Source organism: Hyperolius riggenbachi, chromosome 12 (genome assembly GCF_040937935.1).
Source record: "Hyperolius riggenbachi isolate aHypRig1 chromosome 12, aHypRig1.pri, whole genome shotgun sequence".
NCBI lineage: Eukaryota > Metazoa > Chordata > Amphibia > Anura > Hyperoliidae > Hyperolius > Hyperolius riggenbachi.
In genome coordinates this window covers 235,329,672-235,355,890 of record NC_090657.1, presented here as the reverse complement: position 1 = coordinate 235,355,890, position 26,219 = coordinate 235,329,672, and the positions used below count along the sequence as shown (strand labels likewise).

The window sequence follows — 26,219 nt, the reverse complement described above, 5'->3', positions numbered from 1 at the left end:
TCCTGTCACATGATTACATTTCATAAACATGTCAGCCGATTTCCTGTCACATGATAACATTTCATAAACATGTAAGATGATTTCCTGTCACATGATAACATTTCATAAACATGTTAGACGATTTCCTGTCACATGATAACATTTCATAAACATGTTTGACGATTTCCTGTCACATGATAGCATTTCATAAATGTAAACAAGAGTTTGCTTTACAAGAGTTTGCTTTCTTAAAACAGAAATAGTTTGCGATAATTCAGGTTGGAGTGAGCTTGAGATGTCTCCCAGTGCATCACTGCTGAATATATGCAAATTAACCATTCTACCCTTAGAAGCTAAACACACCTCCAGAACCGCTGGAATGCAATGATGTGTCAGCTTGTTAATTTGTACAGAGCCATAATAATCCAACATGCATACAGACTGTTTCGGATTGTTTGATCCTCATCAGTGCATGGCATGGATTAATTTGGCTCTATGCAGTAGGGCTTGTAACACCGAGAGGTACAGACTAACCAGCAAGCTCATGGTGACCCTGAGCTCATTGGAGTGTGTAAGGGGCTACAATGGTCCTAAAAGCCCCCTTACTAAAATACTAAGGAAAACAAGTTTGCTTTCTTAAAACAGAAATAATTTGCGATAATTTCATAAATGTGTTCACAGCCTTGCAGATCATCTGCCACAACAGCCTTCATGTCATCAAACTCTTTCCGGTCTGTACCATTAGCGTCCCGCTCGGGGTGACTGATAATGGCTGCATGGCTCACTGCCACCTGCTGAAAGTGAACGGAAAGAAGGACGCCTCAGGATCCTGCAGAGGCTTACATGTTCTCTTGGCCCCCACCATTGCCATGTGCAGACCCCCAGACCATATCAGTGAGAGCTTCTTGGATGTTATCATGTTCACGCTCCCCCCATGTACGAGTGCGGCGTCCTGTGCAGTAAGCTGCAGTCACTTCTCTGCGAGCAGCTCCATGCTCCTACGCGGGCCATAGTCACAGGAGTACAGGACGGTTGCGGGAAGGGAGAAGCCTAGTCTCTTCCTAGGTAAGTATTTCTCTTTGGTGCTCCAGGCCGCCGTGGGTTCTCTTGTGAGGGTCCGGTCACCCCACGCGGCTCTCTTTCGTTTTCGCTTTAATGTCACCGGCCACTGCGCCCTGGCAGTGCGCGTCCTCATTTGCGCTCCCGTCGCCGAGAGCATCCTGCGCAGGTGCAGTACAAGGTTTTCTCATACTGCACCTGTGCATTACGCTTCCTGCGATGGGAGCGTGAATGAGGACGCACACGGCCAGGGCACAGTGGCCGGCGACATTAAAGTTGCCGAAAAGTGAGCCGCGGCGGTAGGACTGGAGGATCGCCTTGTCCCGGAGCAGGCACAGGACATCTGCAGGGGGTCGGTAGAAGCCCCAGGTAAGTTAAACTCTTTTTATTTTTATTTTTGTATAACCCTTACAGGTGTCCTTTAACATATCTGTACAGTTCCAACGATCATTGCAGATCCCCCCTCCAATCCTCTGCACAGGGTGACAATATTAGTAATGCTAAAGAGCCTCAAAATACTGGACACGTTTTTTCTAACCAGTGTATACAGCTGACATAGGATTGTCTGGTATACTGCAGAATGACTCCTCCTCTCCTTTAGACTTTTATTGTGTGGTATAATTTCTTCCCCCAGATGCTGTGTTAGTCCCTCTGTGTGGGTGTTGCTGGGTAGATCAGGGGAGTTGATACAAGCTCAGCTCTTGTACACACACACTGAGGGCTCAAACCCACTAGACCGATTTTCTGAGCGTTTAGGGAGCGATTCAGACCGCTAGCGATTTCCCTAAATGCTCAGCTATCATTAATGGATGGGTCAAATTCCACTGGAGTGATTGCGATTACCAAATCGCAAAACGCAGGTGATGCAGCATTTTTTTTGCGTTTCTGCAATGTAAAGCATATAAACTCTGGCGTAAGCGTTTTTAAATTACTGCACACTGTAAAAAAATTTAAATTGAAAGGACCAATCAGAAATAAAAACGCTAATCGCTACACAGCCGCTGGCAAAACACTTACACTTTTTAAAATTTAAAAATCGCACCCAAATTGCCAGAAAACGCTCATTAAATCGCGTACAAAACGCTAGCGATTGCGATTTGTAGTGGGTTCCAGGCCTTTCTCCTGATGAACACAAAAATGCCACAAAGCTTTCCTACTCGCACACTATTTAGGGCATAAGTATATATAAGCCACCGGTGAGCTAGCACTCAAATCCCCAGTGGCGTTAAAGGGAACCAGAGAGGAAGCACCCTTGTGTATTTTACCATATATATTAGTAAGAACATTAGAGAAAACACTTACCATGCTCTCTGTTTCATCCTCACTGCTAAAAGTGTCTGTTATCAGCTGTGATAAGAATCCCGGACTGAGCATTCAGTCTGTCTTTGCAGGGAATAATTATAGCTGAGTCACAAGGGGGCAGGCTTGGGCTTGAAAAGACACCAGAGAAGACAGACTCAGCTATAATCTTTCCGTAGCAAAGCTAGACTGAGTGCTCAGTCAGGGATTCTTATCAGAGGTGATAACAGTCAGATTAAACAGAGAACAATGAAACAAAGAGCAGATTAGGTGTTTACTGTCATGTTCCCGCTGATTTATAAGGTAAAATACAAGAGGGTGCTTCATCTCTGGTTCTCTTTAAATACTATTCCCCCTCCGAGGCCTGCTGGAAACCTTTGCACGGGGCATGTAATCTATCACTAGTGCTATCGCGGTGCCCAGTTTTGCCGTTGGCCGCCGAAACAACCTGCTTTGCTATTTAGGCAGCTGGATTGCACAACTGTGGTTCAGTGAGTGCTTTTGAAAATAAAAGAAATATCTGCCGGTTTACAGTGTCATTATAAAGTCATTTTAGCAGGTTATCTTTTTGAGCGAAAATTGAGGCATCCACAGGAATCCAGCTAATTTGTAAACACAGAATGTTAACCCTACGTCTGCTTTCATGAAAGTAGGAAGTAGACACACTGCAGATTTATTGCAGAATTTCTATCAGTTGTAACAAAGAAATGTGTTTCTTTAAGGGTTATTATGCTGTTACGTATGTTTTAGAGCAGAGAGAAAGCTCTGAGTTTAGGTCCACTTTATTGATTGAATTTCATTTACAACACTACAGGGTCTCCCTTTCACTGCAGTCAGCATCAACACTTGCTAAGTGCTACAATTATAGAAACACTATCACACAAAAATTGTAAAATTAAAAATACATACATGTAAAATGTACATTTCTTCTAAAGTAAAATGCACTATACATTATTTTTCTCCCCATGTTGCTGTCACTTACAGTAGGTAGTGAAATTCTGACTGATTTTGGACTAGTCCATCACCTCATGGGGGATTCTCTGGGTTTACTTCTCTACAAAACTGCTCCCTGGAAAGGATCCTTACAAAAATGTCAGCTAGCTTCCCTACGCATGTGTGGCAGTTGGACTGAGTAACTGCAGTCCAGAAAGTGCTTTCATAAATAAAGAAATAACTGAGAATTCCCCCATGAGTAGATGGACTAGTCCAAAACTGGTCAGATCTGTCAGATTGTCATTGCCTAATGGAAGTGACAGCAACATAGGAAAAATGTCACTTAGGGCTTGTTCTGACGTTATTCAGACACTACTGCAGCCAAACAGACTAGCAGGGCTGCCAGGCAACTGGTATTGTTTAGAAGGCATAAATACGGCAGCCTCCATATTCTTCTCACTTCAGCTGTCAGCCGTAATTAGTAAGCAAATAAAGGGGAGAAAGTTATCTGCTCCCCCTACCTCGTCCTTCCTCAGATACTGCAGGAACTTTTCTACTTTGTTCACACAGTTTATTACACTTCCAAAACAATCTGATAATGCTGGTTGGTGTACGGTGCGTACACACCTGGGACCCCCAAATGAGGTAAACAGCATTTTAAGGCTTCCAGTACCTTGAAAATCAGTCAGATGGGGAACTCCAGTGAAAATAATGTAATAAAAAAAGTGCTTCATTTTTACAATAATTATGTATGAATGATTTAGTCAGTGTTTGCTCATTGTAAAATCTTTCCTCCCCCCCGATTTACATTCTGACATGTATTACTTGGTGACATTGTTACTGTGGGCAGGTTATGTAGCTGTTTCTAGCTGTTCTGGCTGTTACAAACAGCTGTAAACAGCCATTTCCTGTCTGTGAACATTGTTACATTGTGGCAGTTTGCCCAGAGTACCACGTCCCAGAGCTTCTTGTGGGAGTGGTTTCACCACAACATCAGTCATACAGCGCCCCCTGATGGTCTGAAATGCAATAGATTTGTCATGTAAAAGTTGGTATCAGCTACTGATTGGGATAAAGTTAAATTCTTGGTCGGAGTTTCTCTTTAAAAGCAAAGATGGAATGTGACTATTCTAGCACTTTAACCAGCCACACCTACATATGTAACTGGCAGCTCTGATGTGTAGGACTGGTAAATAATCCCAGCTAAGTATGAGCTGACATTACCAAGTCTTGTTCCTCCAGCACAGATCCCCTGAATGGTGGCGGCTTTGCTGACGCAGGGGTGTGTGGGATTTGGATATTTAGAAGTCCTTTCAGTTTGTCCTCTGGATTTTCCAAAACAGCCATTGTGTGCTGAGGGTGGATTTTTGCTTCTCTGGTCATTTTTCTATAATTGTGACCCCACCCGTCCACCGTCCGACCTACAACGCCCGTCTGCGGCCAGCGCTGCACACTGCGGACTTTGTTCAGTGAAATGTTACGTGGGCCTCTTCCCAGCATGCTGTGTGTCTCTGGCCGGGCCGATCTGCCCACTGCTGGGCCAGCGGCCTTTAGACACAAGGAAGCCTGTATCTGTGCTCTGTTGTCGGAAACGACAATGCCTAGTGTCAGCGCCAGGAGACGCAAATTCCACCGCCGGCCGAACGTGCCATTTTACTGCCTGTATTTTGTCAAAGCTGCAAGCTGGCAGTTCCATTGTAGCCTATCAGCGGAGCACCTGTATCAGAGCCAGATTGCAGTAATGTCCAGAGAATTGTGCGGCCATAGGCAAAAGCCTGTGTTGGCAGATCACAATTCTAGGGCAGAAGAGCTGACAATCATCACAGATTCACTATAGCCCCAATACCAGGCTGTGTATAATTTACTTTAAAGAGGCCCTGTAGTGACTTATAGTACAAGGCAGTAAATTATTCAGGATACCCTCTAACAGTAATTTTCCTGGTTTCAGCTTTAGAAACACTTCCTATTTCTATATATTGCTGTATATTGGTATGTAGCCCCACCCTCCCAGTGATGTCACAGCCTAGCCTGATTAGCTATGCGGAATTTTACTCCCAGCTTCAGAATTCTCAGAAACAAACCTTCCGCAGTGAAGCACCTGACAGGACTAAATATGTCGCCACTTGAGGTACATTTCAGAATGTAAATAAGGGTGAGGAAAGATTTTACAGACGCAATCAGCCCGGTCTCCTGACAAGGCTAGGAGAGCTCCAGGGAACCTATGAGATCCTGGAATCTTGGCCCGGGCTTATCACACAATGCCGGCTGTTACTTGGTATTACAGTGTGCACCAGGGTCATATCAGCAAGGAGTGAGAGTTGCTGAGAGGTGAGTGAGCTAGAGACTGTCTAATAAATAAAAACTTCTCACACAGGTCAGGTCTCACAACCGAGTATGCACTAACCTGTCAGCAGCTTTCCGCTATATTCTGATATAACCCAGGGATGGGCGGCAGTCGTATGCCAAGTAACAGGCCATGTGTAATGAATGCCCTCCAGGACTGCCAGATCTCGTATGTTCTCCGGTGAAGGAACGGCGGGAGAATACGGCTGCCGGGATAATACCCCGGATAGACGCGCAGGCAGCAGTCGGGCCATGAATAGACAGGATGAGTCAGCGGGCTGCTATGCACTCTCACGGAAAGCAGCTAATCCTGCCCTGCACAGCCTGCTCCCTGTGACTGAGGCAATGAATGGGGGCCCTAATCTCCCAGCATCCCCCACAACTAAGTCTGCCTCGCTCGGCGATCTCATTCCAGCCAGACGTCACCCAGGCTCAGAGAAATGCACAGCTTAAACGGGAACTGCACTAGTCAGAACTTCCTTTCTGCTCTAAGGCTACTTGCACACCAAGACGTTGCGTTAGGTGCCACGTTAAGGTCGCATAACGTGCACCTAACGCGACGCCTGGTGCTCTTCTATGTGGACGTCAGAGTGAGCCGCGGTGTGCAGCTCACTCTGGCGTCCGTGATGCGTAATCTTGTGCGCATGCGGCATCACATGGTCCCGCCGGCCAATCACCGCACAGAGCGGCCGCTCCAGGAAGTAAACACTGCATGTCACAACGTGCAGTGAATATTAATTAGCCATGTGCCTGGCCGCTCTCCGCTCCTCCCCAACATGACTGAGCATGTGCAGACAGTCTAACGCGGTTTAAGCCGCTCTAACGCCGTAGCATGCTGCAATTTCTTAAAGAGAACCCGAGGTGGGTTTGAAGAATGTTATCTGCATACAGAGGCTGGATCTGCCGATACAGCCCAGCCTCTGTTGCTATCCCAAACCCCACTAAGGTCCCCCTGCACTCTGCAATCCCTCATAAATCACAGCCGTGCTGTGAGGCTGTATTTACATCTGTAGTGTCAATCTCAGCTGCTCCCCCGCCTCCTGCAGAACTCCAGTCCCCGCCTGCATCCCTCCAATCCCTGCTGATTGGAGGGAAGGGACGGGGGCAGGGACCGGAGCTATGCAGGAGGCGGGGGAGCAGCTGAGACTGACACTACAGATGTAAATACAGCCTCACAGCACGGCTGTGATTTATGAGGGATTGCAGAGTGCGGGGGGACCTTAGGGGGGTTTGGGATAGCAACAGAGGCTGGGCTGTATAGGCAGATCCAGCCTCTGTATGCAGATAACATTCTTTAAACACACCTCGGGTTCTCTCTAAGAACATGCAGCGTTACATGTAACGCAACGTGGGCTGTGTGAACAGCCCACTTGTGTTACATTGCTGTGCGTTGGGGGAGCGTTACAGGCGCACTAACGTGCGCCTGTAACGTCCCTGTGTGCAAGAAGCCTAAAAGCAGCAGCATAATAACCTTTAAAGAAAGAACATTTCTTTGTTACAGCTGATACAAATCCACCAATAAATCTGCTGTGTGCCTACTTCCTGCTTACATGGATAACATCCTTTGTTTAAAAATTAGCTGCTCTGCCGAGGCAGCCAGCTGACACAATGGAGAGATCAAATTACAACTTGTGATTAGTCCCCCACAGAGTTTTCAGATGAAAACATAACTGCAGCTGGCTGTGGATTCTCTATCAGGGGGATCACTGGTAACGAAGGGGCTGATGTCGGGGGTCTCCTGTACACAGAGTAGACTGGTCACCCGAAAGAATCATTAATCTTTCCAGGCGACTTAAGGCTCATACACACATCAGACTATAGTCTTTGGAAAATGAAAGATCACAGACTAATTTTACCCCCTTCCATGTAGTATGAGAGCCATACTCTACACAGTCTATTCTATGGAGCTGCAATCCCCATCAGACAGAAATCTTACCCCCTTCCATGTAGTATGAGAGCCACACCTACACAGTCTATTCTATGGAGCTGCACTCCCCATCAGACAGAAATCTTACCCCCTTCCATGTAGTATGAGAACCACACCTACACAGTCTATTCTATGGAGCTGCTATCCCCATCAGACAGAAATCTTACCCCCTTCCATGTAGTATGAGAGCCATACCTACACAGTCTATTCTATGGAGCTGCTATCCCCATCAGACAGAAATCTTACCCCCTTCCATGTAGTATGAGAGCCATACCTACACAGTCTATTCTATGGAGCTGCTATCCCCATCAGACAGAAATCTTACCCCCTTCCATGTAGTATGAGAGCCATACCTACACAGTCTATTCTATGGAGCTGCACTCCCCATCAGACAGAGATCTTACCCCCTTCCATGTAGTATGAGAGCCACACCTACACAGTCTATTCTATGGAGCTGAACTCCCCATCAGACAGAAATCTTACCCCCATTCCATGTAGTATGAGAGCCACACCTACACAGTCTATTCTATGGAGCTGAACTCCCCATCAGATAGAAATCTTACCCCCTTCCATGTAGTATGAGAGCCATACTCTACACAGTCTATTCTATGGAGCTGAACTTCCCATCAGATAGAAATCTTACCCCCTTCCATGTAGTATGAGAGCCACACCTACACTGTCTATTCTATGGAGCTGCACTCCCCATCAGACAGAAATCTTACCCCCTTCCATGTAGTATGAGAGCCACACCTACACAGTCTATTCTATGGAGCTGCACTCCCCATCAGACAGAAATCTTACCCCCTTCCATGTAGTATGAGAGCCACACCTACACAGTCTATTCTATGGAGCTGCACTCCCCATCAGACAGAAATCTTACCCCCTTCCATGTAGTATGAGAGCCACACCTACACAGTCTATTCTATGGAGCTGCACTCCCCATCAGACAGAAATCTTACCCCCTTCCATGTAGTATGAGAGCCACACCTACACAGTCTATTCTATGGAGTTGCACTAACCATCAGACAGAAATCTTACCCCCTTCCATGTAGTATGAGAGCCACACCTACACAGTATATTCTATGGAGCTGATCTCCCCATCAGACAGAAATCTTACCCCCTTCCATGTAGTATGAGAGCCACACCTACACAGTCTATTCTATGGAGCTGCACTCCCCATCAGACAGAAATCTTACCCCCTTCCATGTAGTATGAGAACCACACCTACACAGTCTATTCTATGGAGCTGCTATCCCCATCAGACAGAAATCTTACCCCCTTCCATGTAGTATGAGAGCCATACCTACACAGTCTATTCTATGGAGCTGCTATCCCCATCAGACAGAAATCTTACCCCCTTCCATGTAGTATGAGAGCCATACCTACACAGTCTATTCTATGGAGCTGCTATCCCCATCAGACAGAAATCTTACCCCCTTCCATGTAGTATGAGAGCCATACCTACACAGTCTATTCTATGGAGCTGCACTCCCCATCAGACAGAGATCTTACCCCCTTCCATGTAGTATGAGAGCCACACCTACACAGTCTATTCTATGGAGCTGAACTCCCCATCAGACAGAAATCTTACCCCCTTCCATGTAGTATGAGAGCCACACCTACACAGTCTATTCTATGGAGCTGAACTCCCCATCAGATAGAAATCTTACCCCCTTCCATGTAGTATGAGAGCCATACTCTACACAGTCTATTCTATGGAGCTGAACTCCCCATCAGATAGAAATCTTACCCCCTTCCATGTAGTATGAGAGCCACACCTACACTGTCTATTCTATGGAGCTGCACTCCCCATCAGACAGAAATCTTACCCCCTTCCATGTAGTATGAGAGCCACACCTACACAGTCTATTCTATGGAGCTGCACTCCCCATCAGACAGAAATCTTACCCCCTTCCATGTAGTATGAGAGCCACACCTACACAGTCTATTCTATGGAGCTGCACTCCCCATCAGACAGAAATCTTACCCCCTTCCATGTAGTATGAGAGCCACACCTACACAGTCTATTCTATGGAGCTGCACTCCCCATCAGACAGAAATCTTACCCCCTTCCATGTAGTATGAGAGCCACACCTACACAGTCTATTCTATGGAGTTGCACTAACCATCAGACAGAAATCTTACCCCCTTCCATGTAGTATGAGAGCCATATACCTTCACAGTCTATTCTATGGAGCTGAACTCCCCATCAGACAGAAATCTTTGCAAGATGCTGCACACAAAGATGCTGCACACAAAGATGCTGCACACAAAGATGCTGTACACACAGATGCTGTACAGACACAAAAGATCAGTATCTGCAAAAGATCTGTTCCTGCCAAAAATCCGTTCCTGCAAAATGCATTCATAGTCTATGAGATCTGCAGATCATCATACACACCTTGTTTAACTGACATTCATCTGCAGATCAGACAATCATCTGCAGATCTGAAAATCCATCCTGGTGGATCTGATCTGCAGATGAATGTCAGTTAAACAAGGTGTGTATGATGATCTGCAGATCTCATAGACTATGAATGCATTTTGCAGGAACGGATCTTTAGGCTCATACACACATCAGACTATAGTCTTTGGAAACTGAAAGATCACAGACCAATCTTACCACCCTTCATGTAGTATGAGAGCCATACCTTCACAGTCTTTTCTATGGAGCTGAACTCCACATCAGAAAAAAATCTTTGCAAGATGCTGCATACACAGATGCTGTACAGACACAAAAGATCAGTATCTGCAAAAGATCTGTTCCTGCCAAAAATCCGTTCCTGCAAATTGCAATGATAGTCTATGAGATCTGCAGATCATCATACACACATGATTTAACTGACATTCATCTGCAGATCAAGCAATCATCTGCAGATCTGAAAATCCATCCTGGTGGATCTGATCTGCAGATGAATGTCAGTTAAATCATGTGTGTATGATGATCTGCAGATCTCATAGACTATCATTGCAATTTGCAGGAATGGATTTTTGGCAGGAACAAATCTTTTGCAGATACTGATCTTTTGTGTCTGTACAGCATCTGTGTGTGCAGCATCTTGCAAAGATTTTTTTCTGATGTGGAGTTCAGCTCCATAGAAAAGACTGTGTAGGTATGGCTCTCATACTACATGAAGGGTGGTAAGATTGGTCTGTGATCTTTCATTTTCAAAAGACTATGGTCTGATGTGTGTATGGGGCCTCAGGCAGGAACAGATCTTTTGCAGATACTGATCTTTTGCATGTCTACAGCATCTGTGTGTGCAGCATCTTGCAAAGATTTTTTTCTGATGTGGAGCTCAGCTCCATAGAAAAGACTGTGTAGAGTATGGCTCTCATACTACATGAAGGGTGGTAAGATTGGTCTGTGATCTTTCATTTTTCAAAGACTATAGTCTGATGTGTGTATGTGGCCTTTAGTGTGTCCTTAAAGGGAACCTAAACTGAGAAGGATATGGATTTTTCCTTTTAAAATAATACCAGTTGCCTGACTCTCCTACTGATCCTGTGTCTCTAATGCTTTCAGCCACAGCCCCTGAACAAGCATGGAGATCAGGTGTGTGATTCAGCCACTGCTACAACCAAAGAGATCAGCAGGACTGCCAAGCAAATGGTATTGTTTAACAGGAAACATCCATATGCCTCTCAGTTTAGGTTCCCTTTAAAGAGGAACTCCAGTGAAAATAATGTAATAAAAAAAGTGCTACATTTTTACAATAATTATGTATAAATGATTTAGTCAGTGTTTGCCCATTGTAAAATATTTTAAATCCCTGATTTATATTCTGACATTTATCACATGGTGACATTTTTACTGCTGGCAGGTGATGTAGCTGCTGCATGCTGTTTTGGCAGTTGGAAACAGCTACTTCCCACAATGCAACAAGGTTCACAGACAGGAAACTGCCAAGAGTAGGTACTCAGAATTTCTTTGTGGGAGGGGTTTCACCACAATATCAGCCATACAGCGCCCCCTGATGGTCCGTTTGTGAAAAGGAATAGATTTCTCATGTAAAGGGGGTATCAGCTACTGATTGGGATAAAGTTCAATTCTTGGTCGGAGTTTCTCTTTAACTTCCTGTGGTTTGGTGAGTCGGGTTCTTGGCTCCTCCCTGATTTGCTTCATGTGTTTGGGAGTACCTGCCCCCCTAATGTTACATCTCTATCCCAGCAGGGGGAGGAAGAGAGCTGCATAATAGGACGATACAATGTTTCCATGCACATCACAATGCTTCCAAACACGTTATCTCTCTGGATCTCTCCCTCCTATAATTGGGTATAACCAGGGATAAAAATGTGTATGATGTGCAGATTTTATTTACCAACCTCTGACCTCACACTAACGCTAGGTCCACACTGGTCCGTATACAGATCAGATCCGTTTGAAACAGATCCGCTTTAGGGTTTTTTGTTTTTTCCCCTCTGTTTTTTAAGTTTCAAGTCCGTGAAAACGTATGCGTGGGGGGGGGGGGGGGGGGGAGGGCGGAAGATGAGGCTGACAGCGGTCGGCGGGCAGCCCCCCCTCACCTGGGTCCCCGTCCCCGCTCCCCTCCAGCTATTGCGCAAAAGTTGTTAAAATCTAATGTCAGCAGCGAGCGGGGACGCTTACCTTCTCTCTCTGCGTTCCACTGCTTGCCTTCCTGCAACACCGCCCTCTATACTTCGGAGGACAGCATTGCAGGAAGTGACGCGGCGAGCAGAGGAAGTACAGAAGGTAAGCTCCCCGCTCGCTGCGGACATTACATTTAACATCTTTTGCACAAATAGCTGGAGGGGGACCGGGGACCTCCGCCGATCCTGGCTGCTTCTCCCTCTAGCCTATACCTGGGGACACCACCTATGCGGAGGGGAGCAGGCAGTAGGAAAAACGGAGTGAAGACTGCTGCTATTTTCAATATTGGTATCCATGGTTCCATTTTTGATCCGGGTCGAAAAACTGAGCCACAGATACGTTTTTAAAATAAGTGAACCTGCTCTTAACCCGTCACAATCATTTTTTTGCCTTTAGCTGTACTTTTGTGTAGACACATTGATAGTTATATTAGTGAAAGCAGACTTTTTCAATTTCATACAGTATCAAAAGAAAGCCCCATCTGTCCACTAAAAAACAAAATCCACAAGATGGCCGGGATGAGTAAACTGAGCTTCACTAATGAGATAATACACCAAGCCAAGGATGAAAGTACAGATCATGTCCCCCAAGTACACAGGCCCTCCCCCTGGGGTGCCCATCTGCCAGGGAGTGTACCATCCATGACCATCTCCCCTCTTCCCATTGCATCTAGCATGACTCACCCCACCCATAACAGGTGTCGTCATAACAACACCTGAAAGACCCCCCATTAAAAACAAAAAAAGTTATGTAGGTGGATGGATGCTTAAATCAGTGAGACCTCTGTTTTCTGAGGCTGCAGACCCCTCCAAGTATGAGCCTCACCTTTAATAAACCCCTCTGCCCCATTCACTCGGTGCCTGCAAGAGCTGCTGTCTATATTTACACGGCAACACTCGCTCCTTCTGACTCCCCCCACAACAGAGACACACCCACTACAGCAGCTGTCACTCACTCCTCTCTGGCTCCCCCCACAACAGAGACACACCCACAACAGCAGCTGTCACTCACTCCTCTCTGGCCCCTGCCAAAGCAGAGACACACCCACCACAGCAGCTGTCACTCACTCCTCTGGCTCCTCCCACAGCAGAGACACCCCCACTACAGCAGCCATCACTCACTCCTTTTCTCTGGCTCCCCTCACAACAGAGACACACCCACTACAGCAGCTGTCACTCCTTTTCTCTGGCTCCCCCCACAACACTGAGAATTGCCCACTACAGCAGCTGTCACTCACTTCTTTCTGGCTCCCCCCACAACAGAGACACACCCACTACAGCAGCTGTCACTCACTCCTTTTCTCTGGCTCCCCCCACAACACTGAGACTTGCCCACTACAGCAGCTGTCACTCACTCCTCTCTGGCTCCCCCCACAACTCAGAGACATGCCCACTACAGCAGCTATCACTCACTCCTCTCTGGCTCCCCCCCCACAACTCAGAGACATGCCCACTACAGCAGCTGTCACTCACTCCTTTTCTCTGCCCTCCCCCCACAACACATAGATTATGCCTACTACAGCAGCTGTCACTTACTTCTTTTCTCTGGCTACTCCAACAAAACAAAGACACGCCCACTACAGCAGCTGTCACTCACTTTTATCTGGCTCCCCCACACCTCAGAGACATGCCCACTACAGCAGCTGTCACTCACTCCTCTCTGGCTCCCCCCACAACACAGAGACACGCCCACAACAGCAGCTGCCACTCAGTACTTCTCTCTGGCTTTTCCAAAACACAGAGACACGCCCACAACACCAGCCATCATTCACACCTTCTCCTTAGCTCCCTCCAACTACACAGAGACACGCCCACTACAGCAGCTGTCACTCACTTTTCTCTGGCTCCCCCCACACCTAGTGACACGCCTAATACAGCAGCTGTAACTCACGCCTCTCTGGCTCCCCCCACAACAGAGACATTCCCAGTACAGCAGCTGTCACTCACTCCTCTCTGGCTCCCCCCACAACACAGAGACACTCCCACAACAGCAGCTGTCACTCACTTCTCTCTGGCTCCTCCAAAACACAGAGACACGCCCACTACACCAGCCATCATTCACACCTTCTTCTTAGCCCCCCCCCCACTACAAAGAGACACGCCCACTACAGCAGCTGAGGAACACAACATCATGAATATTGTAAAACAGACCACATTAAAAATGTCTCCATGGAGTGGAGGACTCACCTGCGAGAAGCTGGAAGATTCCGGTAATGTAGAAGCGGCCCCCTTTTGTGAGCGTGAAGAGCTGACAGAAGAACAGGAACAGGGAGAGTACACTGAAGATGATGGACAGTATCATCATGGCCTGCACCGACTGGAGCCACTCTGCCAATCACATGAGAGACAAAACAATGACTTATTCATCATTCTATACCAGCAGGAAGCACTTATCTACTCATCCCTATAGATCAGCCAGGCGTGACATCCGCCAATAATCCTACTGCTGCATGCATTATCCTGAGTGACAGGCACTGAGTGCAGCACAGGGAGAGCATCAATACAGGACATCAGACTACAGATAACAGCTATTTACAGCCCACCCACAAGAGAGTCCGGACCAGCTACCCACTGACTACTGGAGTATTTATAACCTGCCCATTCAATAGAGTTCTGTGACATCACTGACACCTCATACACATTCACTAGAGACCAGTGACATCACTGACACCTCATATACATTCACTAGAGACCAGTGACATCACTAGAGACCAGTGACATCACTGACACCTCATACACATTCACTAGAGCAGGGCTTTTCAACCAGTGTGGTACGCGTACCACCAGTGGTACTTTGCTGTTTGGCCAGGTGGTACACACCAGGTTTGCCTGTCACTTGTCCTGGTCTCATTTTGCCTCCACAAAGTTCAGCTCCCGCTCGCTCGCTCCTGGCTGTGCTGCCCTGCGGCATACTTCAGATCTCAGATCAGCAGTGAAGAGACAGCCAGGTGAATAGTGCACAGTGACGGTGTGTATACAGGAAGTGACATCACTGCTCATTTCCTGTATTTGAAGTATACGTACTATCACTGTGCACCTTTCTCCTGGCCTGGAGAGACTTTCCCCTTCTTCCTCAGTAGAGAGGATCGAGCACTGGGACCCACCCCCCAAAGATCTTCCCGTCAGCATGCCTACATGCAAAGTGGCGGCTCTCCACTCTGATTCTGGTGGAAACAGCCATGTACCATTGGCTCTGCTCTACTGCGCATGCACACTGGTGGTACTTGAAAATTTTCAGGTGTTAAAAGTGGTACAATTAGTGAAAGGATTGAAAAGCCTTGCACTAGAGACCAGTGACATCACTGAGACCTCATCTACAATCTCGAGAGAACAGTGACATCACTGACACCTCATACACATTCACTAGAGACCAGTGACATCACTGACACCTCATCTACAATCACTAGAGACCAGTGACATCACTGACACCTCATCTACAATCTCGAGAGAACAGTGACATCACTGACACCTCATACACATTCACTAGAGACCAGTGACATCACTGACACCTCATCTACAATCACTAGAGACCAGTGACATCACTGAAACCTCATACACATTCACTAGAGATCAGTGACATCACTAGAGACCAGTGACATCACTGACATCTCATATACATTCACTAGAGATCACTGACACCTCATACATACACTAGAGACCAGTGACATCACTGACACCTCATCTACAATCACTAGAGACCAGTGACATCACTGACACCTCATCTACAATCACTAGAGACCAGTGACATCACTGACACCTCATCGACAATCACTAGAGACCAGTGACATCACTGACACCTCATCTACAATCACTAGAGACCAGTGACATCACTGACACCTCATCTACAATCACTAGAGACCAGTGACATCACTGACACCTCATCTACAATCACTAGAGACCAGTGACATCACTGACACCTCATCGACAATCACTAGAGACCAGTGACATCACTGACACCTCATCCACAATCACTAGAGACCAGTGACATCACTGACACCTCATACACATTCACTAGAGACCAGTGACATCACTGACACCTCATCTACAATCACTAGAGACCAGTGACATCACTGACACCTCATACACATTCAGTAGAGACCAGTGACATCACTGACACCTCATACACATTCACTAGAGACCAGTGACATCACTGACACCTCATCTACAATCACTAGAGACCAGTGACATCACTGACACCTTATACACATTCACTAGAGACCAGTGACATTACTGACAACTCATTTACATTCAATAGAGACCAGTGACATCACTGACACCTCATCGACAATCACTAGAGACCAGTGACATCACTGACACCTCATACACATTCACTAGAGACCAGTGACATCACTGACACCTCATACACATTCACTAGAGACCAGTGACATCACTGACAACTAATTTACATTCAATAGAGAGCAGTGACATCACTGACACCTCATCGACAATCACTAGAGACCAGTGACATCACTGACACCTCATACACATTCAGTAGAGACCAGTGACATCACTGACACCTCATACACATTCACTAGAGACCAGTGACATCACTGACACCTCATACACATTCACTAGAGACCAGTGACATCACTGACACCTCATACACATTCACTAGAGACCAGTGACATCACTGACAACTCATTTACATTCAATAGAGAGCAGTGACATCACTGACACCTCATCGACAATCACTAGAGACCAGTGACATCACTGACACCTCATACACATTCAGTAGAGACCAGTGACATCACTGACACCTCATACACATTCACTAGAGACCAGTGACATCACTGACACCTCATACACATTCACTAGAGACCAGTGACATCACTGACACCTCATACACATTCACTAGAGACCAGTGACATCACTGACTCCACATATACATTCACTAGAAACCAGTGACATCACTGACACCTCATCTAAATTCACTAGAGACCAGTGACATCACTGACACCTCATACACATTCACTAGAGACCAGTGACATCACTGACACCTCATACACATTCACTAGAGACCAGTGACATCACTGACAACTCATTTACATTCAATAGAGAGCAGTGACATCACTGACACCTCATCGACAATCACTAGAGACCAGTGACATCACTGACACCTCATACACATTCAGTAGAGACCAGTGACATCACTGACACCTCATACACATTCACTAGAGACCAGTGACATCACTGACACCTCTTACACATTCACTAGAGACCAGTGACATCACTGACTCCACATATACATTCACTAGAGACCAGTGACATCACTGACACCTCATACACATTCACTAGAGACCAGTGACATCACTGACACCTCATCTACATTCACTAGAGGCCACTTACATCACTGACTCCACATATACATTCACTAGAGATCAGTGACACCTCATATACATGAGAACGCAGCCTATCCAATCACTAGAGACCAGTGACATCACTGACACCTCATATACATGAGAACGCAGCCTATCCAATCACTAGAGACCAGTGACATCACTGACACCTCATATACATGAGAACGCAGCCTATCCAATCACTAGAGACCAGTGACATCACTGACCCCTCATACACATGCGAACGCAGCCTATCCAATCACTAGAGACCAGTGACATCACTGACACCTTACACACATGAGAACGCAGCCTATCCAATCACTAGAGACCAGTGACATCACTGACACCTCATATACATGAGAACACAGCCTATCCAATCACTAGAGACCAGTGACATCACTGACCCCTCATATACATGAGAACGCAGCCTATCCAATTACTAGAGACCAGAGATATCACTGACACCTCATATACATGAGAACGCAGCCTATCCAATCACTAGAGACCAGTGACATCACTGACCCCTCATATACATGAGAACGCAGCCTATCCAATCACTAGAGACCAGTGACATCGCTGACCCCTCATATACATGAGAATGCAGCCTATCCAATCACTAGAGACCAGTGACATCACTGACACCTCATACACATGAGAACGCAGCCTTTCCAATCACTAGAGACCAGTGACATCACTGACACCTCATACACATGAGAACACAGCCTTTCCAATCACTAGAGACCAGTGACATCACTGACACCTCATACACATGAGAACACAGCCTGTCCAATCACTAGAGACCAGTGACATCACTGACACCTCATACACATGAGAACGCAGCCTGTCCAATCACTAGAGACCAGTGACATCACTGACACCTCATATACATGAGAACACAGCCTATCTAATCACTAGAGACCAGTGACATCACTGACACCTCATACACATGAGAACGCAGCCTGTCCAATCACTAGAGACCAGTGACATCACTGACACCTCATACACATGAGAATGCAGCCTGTCCAATCACTAGAGACCAGTGACATCACTGACACCTCATACACATGAGAACGCAGCCTGTCCAATCACTAGAGACCAGTGACATCACTGACCCCTCATATACATGAGAACGCAGCCTATCCAATCACTAGAGACCAGTGACATCACTGACACCTCATACACATGAGAACGCAGCCAATCCAATCACTAGAGACCAGTCACATCACTGACCCTCATATACATGAGAACGCAGCCTATCCAATCACTAGAGACCAGTGACTTTACTGACACCTCATACACATGAGAATGCAGCCTATCCAATCACTAGAGACCAGTGACATCACTGACCCCTCATATACGTGAGAACGCAGCCTATCCAATCACTAGAGACCAGTGACATCACTGACCCCTCATATACATGAGAATGCAGCCTATCCAATCACTAGAGACCAGTGACATCACTGACACCTCATACACATGAGAACGCAGCCTATCCAATCACTAGAGACCAGTGACATCACTGACACCTCATATACATGAGAACGCAGCCTATCCAATCACTAGAGACCAGTGACATCACTGACACCTCATATACATGAGAACGCAGCATATCCAATTACTAGAGAACAGTGACATCACTGACACCTCATATACATGAGAATGCAGCCTATCCAATCACTAGAGACCAGTGACATCACTGACACCTCATATACATTAGAACGCAGCCTATCCAATCACTAGAGACCAGTGACATCACTGACCCCTCATATACATGAGAACGCAGCCTATCCAATCACTAGAGACCAGTGACATCACTGACACCTCATATACATGAGAACGCAGCCTATCCAATCACTAGAGACCAGTGACATCACTGACCCCTCATATACATGAGAACGCAGCCTATCCAATCACTAGAGACCAGTGACATCACTGACACCTCATATACATGAGAACGCAGCCTATCCAATTACTAGAGACCAGAGATATCACTGACACCTCATATACATGAGAACGCAGCCTGTCCAATCACTAGAGACCAGTGACATCACTGACCCCTCATATACATGAGAACGCAGCCTATCCAATCACTAGAGAACAGTGACATCACTGACACCTCATATACATGAGAACGCAGCCTATCCAATCACTAGAGACCAGTGACATCACTGACACCTCATATACATGAGAACGCAGCCTATCCAATCACTAGAGACCAGAGATATCACTGACACCTCATATACATGAGAACGCAGCCTGTCCAATCACTAGAGACCAGTGACATCACTGACCCCTCATATACATGAGAACGCAGCCTATCCAATCACTAGAGACCAGTGACATCACTGACACCTCATATACATGAGAACGCAGCCTATCCAATCACTAGAGAACAGTGACATCACTGACACCTCATATACATGAGAACGCAGCCTATCCAATCACTAGAGAACAGTGACATCACTGACACCTCATATACATGAGAATGCAGCCTATCCAATCACTAGAGACCAGTGACATCACTGACACCTCATATACATGAGAACGCAGCCTATCCAATCACTAGAGACCAGTGACATCACTGACACCTCATATACATGAGAACGCAGCCTATCCAATCACTAGAGACCAGTGACATCACTGATCCCTCATATACATGAGAACGCAGCCTATCCAATCACTAGAGACCAGTGACATCACTGATCCCTCATATACATGAGAACGCAGCCTATCCAATCACTAGAGACCAGTGACATCACTGACACCTCATACACATGAGAACGCAGCCTATCCAATCACTAGAGACCAGTGACATCACTGACACCTCATATACATGAGAACGCAGCCTATCCAATCACTAGAGACCAGTGACATCACTGACCCCTCATATACATGAGAACGCAGCCTATCCAATCACTAGAGACCAGTGACATCACTGACACCTCATATACATGAGAACGCAGCCTATCCAATCACTAGAGACCAGTGACATCACTGACCCCTCATATACATGAGAACGCAGCCTATCCAATCACTAGAGACCAGTGACATCACTGACACCTCATATACATGAGAACGCAGCCTATCCAATTACTAGAGACCAGAGATATCACTGACACCTCATATACATGAGAACGCAGCCTGTCCAATCACTAGAGACCAGTGACATCACTGACCCCTCATATACATGAGAACGCAGCCTATCCAATCACTAGAGACCAGTGACATCACTGACCCCTCATATACATGAGAATGCAGCCTATCCAATCACTAGAGACCAGTGACATCACTGACACCTCATACACATGAGAACGCAGCCTTTCCAATCACTAGAGACCAGTGACATCACTGACACCTCATACACATGAGAACACAGCCTTTCCAATCACTAGAGACCAGTGACATCACTGACACCTCATACACATGAGAACACAGCCTGTCCAATCACTAGAGACCAGTGACATCACTGACACCTCATACACATGAGAACGCAGCCTGTCCAATCACTAGAGACCAGTGACATCACTGACACCTCATATACATGAGAACACAGCCTATCTAATCACTAGAGACCAGTGACATCACTGACACCTCATACACATGAGAACGCAGCCTGTCCAATCACTAGAGACCAGTGACATCACTGACACCTCATACACATGAGAATGCAGCCTGTCCAATCACTAGAGACCAGTGACATCACTGACACCTCATACACATGAGAACGCAGCCTGTCCAATCACTAGAGACCAGTGACATCACTGACCCCTCATATACATGAGAACGCAGCCTATCCAATCACTAGAGACCAGTGACATCACTGACACCTCATACACATGAGAACGCAGCCAATCCAATCACTAGAGACCAGTCACATCACTGACCCTCATATACATGAGAACGCAGCCTATCCAATCACTAGAGACCAGTGACTTTACTGACACCTCATACACATGAGAATGCAGCCTATCCAATCACTAGAGACCAGTGACATCACTGACCCCTCATATACGTGAGAACGCAGCCTATCCAATCACTAGAGACCAGTGACATCACTGACCCCTCATATACATGAGAATGCAGCCTATCCAATCACTAGAGACCAGTGACATCACTGACACCTCATACACATGAGAACGCAGCCTATCCAATCACTAGAGACCAGTGACATCACTGACACCTCATATACATGAGAACGCAGCCTATCCAATCACTAGAGACCAGTGACATCACTGACACCTCATATACATGAGAACGCAGCATATCCAATTACTAGAGAACAGTGACATCACTGACACCTCATATACATGAGAATGCAGCCTATCCAATCACTAGAGACCAGTGACATCACTGACACCTCATATACATTAGAACGCAGCCTATCCAATCACTAGAGACCAGTGACATCACTGACACCTCATATACATGAGAACGCAGCCTATCCAATCACTAGAGAACAGTGACATCACTGACACCTCATATACATGAGAACGCAGCCTATCCAATCACTAGAGAACAGTGACATCACTGACACCTCATATACATGAGAATGCAGCCTATCCAATCACTAGAGACCAGTGACATCACTGACACCTCATATACATGAGAACGCAGCCTATCCAATCACTAGAGACCAGTGACATCACTGACACCTCATATACATGAGAACGCAGCCTATCCAATCACTAGAGACCAGTGACATCACTGATCCCTCATATACATGAGAACGCAGCCTATCCAATCACTAGAGACCAGTGACATCACTGATCCCTCATATACATGAGAACGCAGCCTATCCAATCACTAGAGACCAGTGACATCACTGACACCTCATACACATGAGAACGCAGCCTATCCAATCACTAGAGACCAGTGACATCACTGACACCTCATATACATGAGAACGCAGCCTATCCAATCACTAGAGACCAGTGACATCACTGACCCCTCATATACATGAGAACGCAGCCTATCCAATCACTAGAGACCAGTGACATCACTGACACCTCATATACATGAGAACGCAGCCTATCCAATCACTAGAGACCAGTGACATCACTGACCCTCATATACATGAGAACGCAGCCTATCCAATCACTAGAGACCAGTGACATCACTGACACCTCATATACATGAGAACGCAGCCTATCCAATCACTAGAGACCAGTGACATCACTGACACCTCATATACATGAGAACGCAGCCTATCCAATCACTAGAGACCAGTGACATCACTGACACCTCATACACATGAGAACGCAGCCTATCCAATCACTAGAGACCAGTGACATCACTGACACCTCATATACATGAGAACGCAGCCTATCCAATCACTAGAGACCAGTGACATCACTGACACCTCATATACATGAGAACGCAGCCTATCCAATCACTAGAGACCAGTGACATCACTGACACCTCATATACATGAGAATGCAGCCAGCCCATCACTAGAGACCAGTGACATCACTGATCCCTCATATACATGAGAACGCAACCTATCCAATCACTAGAGACCAGTGACATCACTGATCCCTCATATACATAAGAACGCAGCCTATCCAATCACTAGAGACCAGTGACATCACTGACCCTCATATACATGAGAACGCAGCCTATCCAATCACTAGAGACCAGTGACATCACTGACACCTTATATACATGAGACAGCAGCCTATCCAATCACTAGAGACCAGTGACATCACTGACACCTCATACACATGAGAACGCAGCCTACCCAATCACTAGAGACCAGTGACATCACTGACACATCATCAACATGAGAGCACAGCCTATCCAATCACTAGAGACCAGTGACATCACTACACCTCATACACATGAGAACGCAGCCTGTCCAATCACTAGAGAGACCAGTGACATCACTGACACCTCATACACATGAGAACGCAGCCTATCCAATCACTAGAGACCAGTGACATCACTGACACCTCATATACATGAGAACGCAGCCTATCCAATCACTAGAGGCCAGCGACATCACTGACACCTCATACACATGAGAACGCAGCCTATCCAATCACTAGAGACCAGTGACATCACTGACCCCTCATATACATGAGAACGCAGCCTATCCAATCACTAGAGACCAGTGACATCACTGACCCTCATATACATGAGAACGCAGCCTATCCAATCACTAGAGACCAGTGACATCACTGACACCTCATATACATGAGAACGCAGCCTATCCAATCACTAGAGACCAGTGACATCACTGATACCTAATATACATGAGAACGCAGCCTATCCAATCACTAGAGACCAGTGACATCACTGACACCTCATACACATGAGAACACAGCCTATCCAATCACTAGAGACCAGTGACATCACTGACACCTCATATACATGAGAACGCAGCCTATCCAATCGCTAGAGACCAGTGACATCACTGACCCCTCATATACGTGAGAATGCAGCCTATCCAATCACTAGAGACCAGTGACATCACTGACACCTCATATACATGAGAACGCAGCCTATCCAATCACTAGAGACCAGTGACATCACTGACACCTCATATACATGAGAACGCAGCCTATCCAATCGCTAGAGACCAGTGACATCACTGACCCCTCATATACGTGAGAATGCAGCCTATCCAATCACTAGAGACCAGTGACATCACTGACCCCTCATATACATGAGAACGCAGCCTCTTCAATCACTAGAGACCAGTGACATCACTGATACCTAATATACATGAGAACGCAGCCTATCCAATCACTAGAGACCAGTGACATCACTGACACCTCATATACATGAGAACGCAGCCTATCCAATCGCTAGAGACCAGTGACATCACTGACCCCTCAAATACGTGAGAATGCAGCCTATCCAATCACTAGAGACCAGTGACATCACTGACACCTCATATACGTGAGAATGCAGCCTATCCAATCACTAGAGACCAGTGACATCACTGACCCCTCATATACATGAGAACGCAGCCTATCCAATCACTAGAGACCAGTGACATCACTGACACCTCATATACATGAGAACGCAGCCTATCCAATCACTAGAGACCAGTGACATCACTGACCCCTCATATACATGAGAATGCAGCCTAGTACACAAGTGAGATCACTAGAGCCTTATGACAACTCATTCATCAACCATCCATAATGCAGCATGCAATGATGGAACTACTGGCAAAATATCTGATTGGCTGTTTTGAGATTTAAAGGGAACCTGAAGTGACAGGGATATGGAAGCTGCCATATTTATTTCCTTTTGAACAATGCAGAGTGCCTGGCTGTCCTGCAGGTCCTCTGCCTCTAATACATTTAGCCCTAGCCCCTGAACAAGCATGCAGCAGATCAGGTGTTTCTGACATTATTGTCAGATCTGACAGGATTAGCTGCATGTTTGTGTCTGGTGTGATTCAGACACTACTGCAGCCAAAGAGATCAGCAGGGCTGCCAGGCAACTGGTATTGTTTAACAGGAAATAAATATGGCAGCCTCCATATCCCTCTCACTACAGGCTCCCTTTAAGTTCTGGCAGATCAGAACATTTCATGTAGCGTTGAATAAAGCTCACAGTGAGTTCCCATCTGTAGATTTCCATGAACATCTCTGAATCAGTGTATGAAAAGCTGCCAAATGGCTGAGGAGTAATTTTCCACCAAGTTATACGTTTGGTGAGGAAATGGGGTGTAATTGAATTCTTAGTGCATGTGCTGCAGTTACATAAACCCACCACAAGAGGGTGCCACAAGCTAAGGCTTCACCACCCTCCACATCTGCTTAGGCAGGTCTGAAATGTGAGACAGAAGCTGCACTATAACTCTATTTCTGTCTGGGTTATGGGCAGCCTCTGTGAGAATGCGGCAGGAATAACCTCCCAAGTCTTTCATAAATTGCATGTAGTGCGGTCTGGGATTGGCTGTTTTCATGGAGTGCGGTCTGTGATTGGCAGGTTGTATAGTATGTGGTCTGTGATTGGCCGTTTGCATGGAGTGTGGTCTGTGATTGGCTGTTTGCATGGAGTGCAGTCTCTGATTGGCTGTTTGTATAGTATGCGGTCTGTGATTGGCTCTCTGCATGGAGTGTGGTCTGTGATTGGCTGTTTGTATAGTATGCGGTCTGGGATTGGCTGTTTGCATGAAGATCGGTCTGGGATTGGCTGTTTGCATGGAGTGCGGTCTGTGATTGGCTGTTTGCATGGAGTGCAGTCTCTGATTGGCTGTTTGTATAGTATGCGGTCTGGGATTGGCTGTTTGCATGGAGTGCGGTCTGGGATTGGCTCTCTGCATGGAGTGTGGTCTGTGATTGGCTGTTTGTATAGTATGCGGTCTGGGATTGGCTGTTTGCATGGAGATCGGTCTGTGATTGGCTCTCTGCATGGAGTGCGGTCTGGGATTGGCTCTCTGCATGGAGTGCAGTCTGGGTGGCTCTCTGCATGTAGTGCGGTCTCTGATTGGCTGTTTGCATGGGGTGCGGTCTCTGATTGGCCGTTTGCATGGAGTGTGGTCTGGGATTGGCTGTTTGCATGGAGTGTGGTCTGGGATTGGCTGTTTGCATGGAGTGTGGTCTGGGATTGGCTGTTTGCATGGAGTGCGGTCTGTGATTGGCTGTTTGTATAGTATGCGGTCTGGGATTGGCTGTTTGCATGGAGTGCGGTCTGTGATTGGCTCTCTGCATGGAGTGCGGTCTCTGATTGGCTCTCTGCATGGAGTGCGGTCTGGGTGGCTCTCTGCATGTAGT

General features: G+C 46.5%; 1 protein-coding gene and 1 long non-coding RNA gene across 3 annotated transcripts in view; one reads left to right on the top strand and one right to left on the bottom strand.

Annotated features, from left to right (window-relative positions):
• LOC137542296 (uncharacterized) overlaps window positions 1-26,219 on the top strand; it is a 119,792-nt gene that overhangs the window by 29,231 nt on the left and 64,342 nt on the right. The gene's annotated exons all lie outside the window — the stretch shown is intronic.
• Window positions 1-26,219, bottom strand: part of PMP22 (peripheral myelin protein 22) — a 39,746-nt gene that overhangs the window by 1,851 nt on the left and 11,676 nt on the right. For both annotated transcript variants that reach the window (XM_068262614.1, XM_068262615.1), the window contains one exon: window positions 14,339-14,479. In XM_068262614.1, the coding sequence (XP_068118715.1) occupies window positions 14,339-14,479 (141 nt within the window). The remainder of the gene's footprint in view (window positions 1-14,338; window positions 14,480-26,219) is intronic.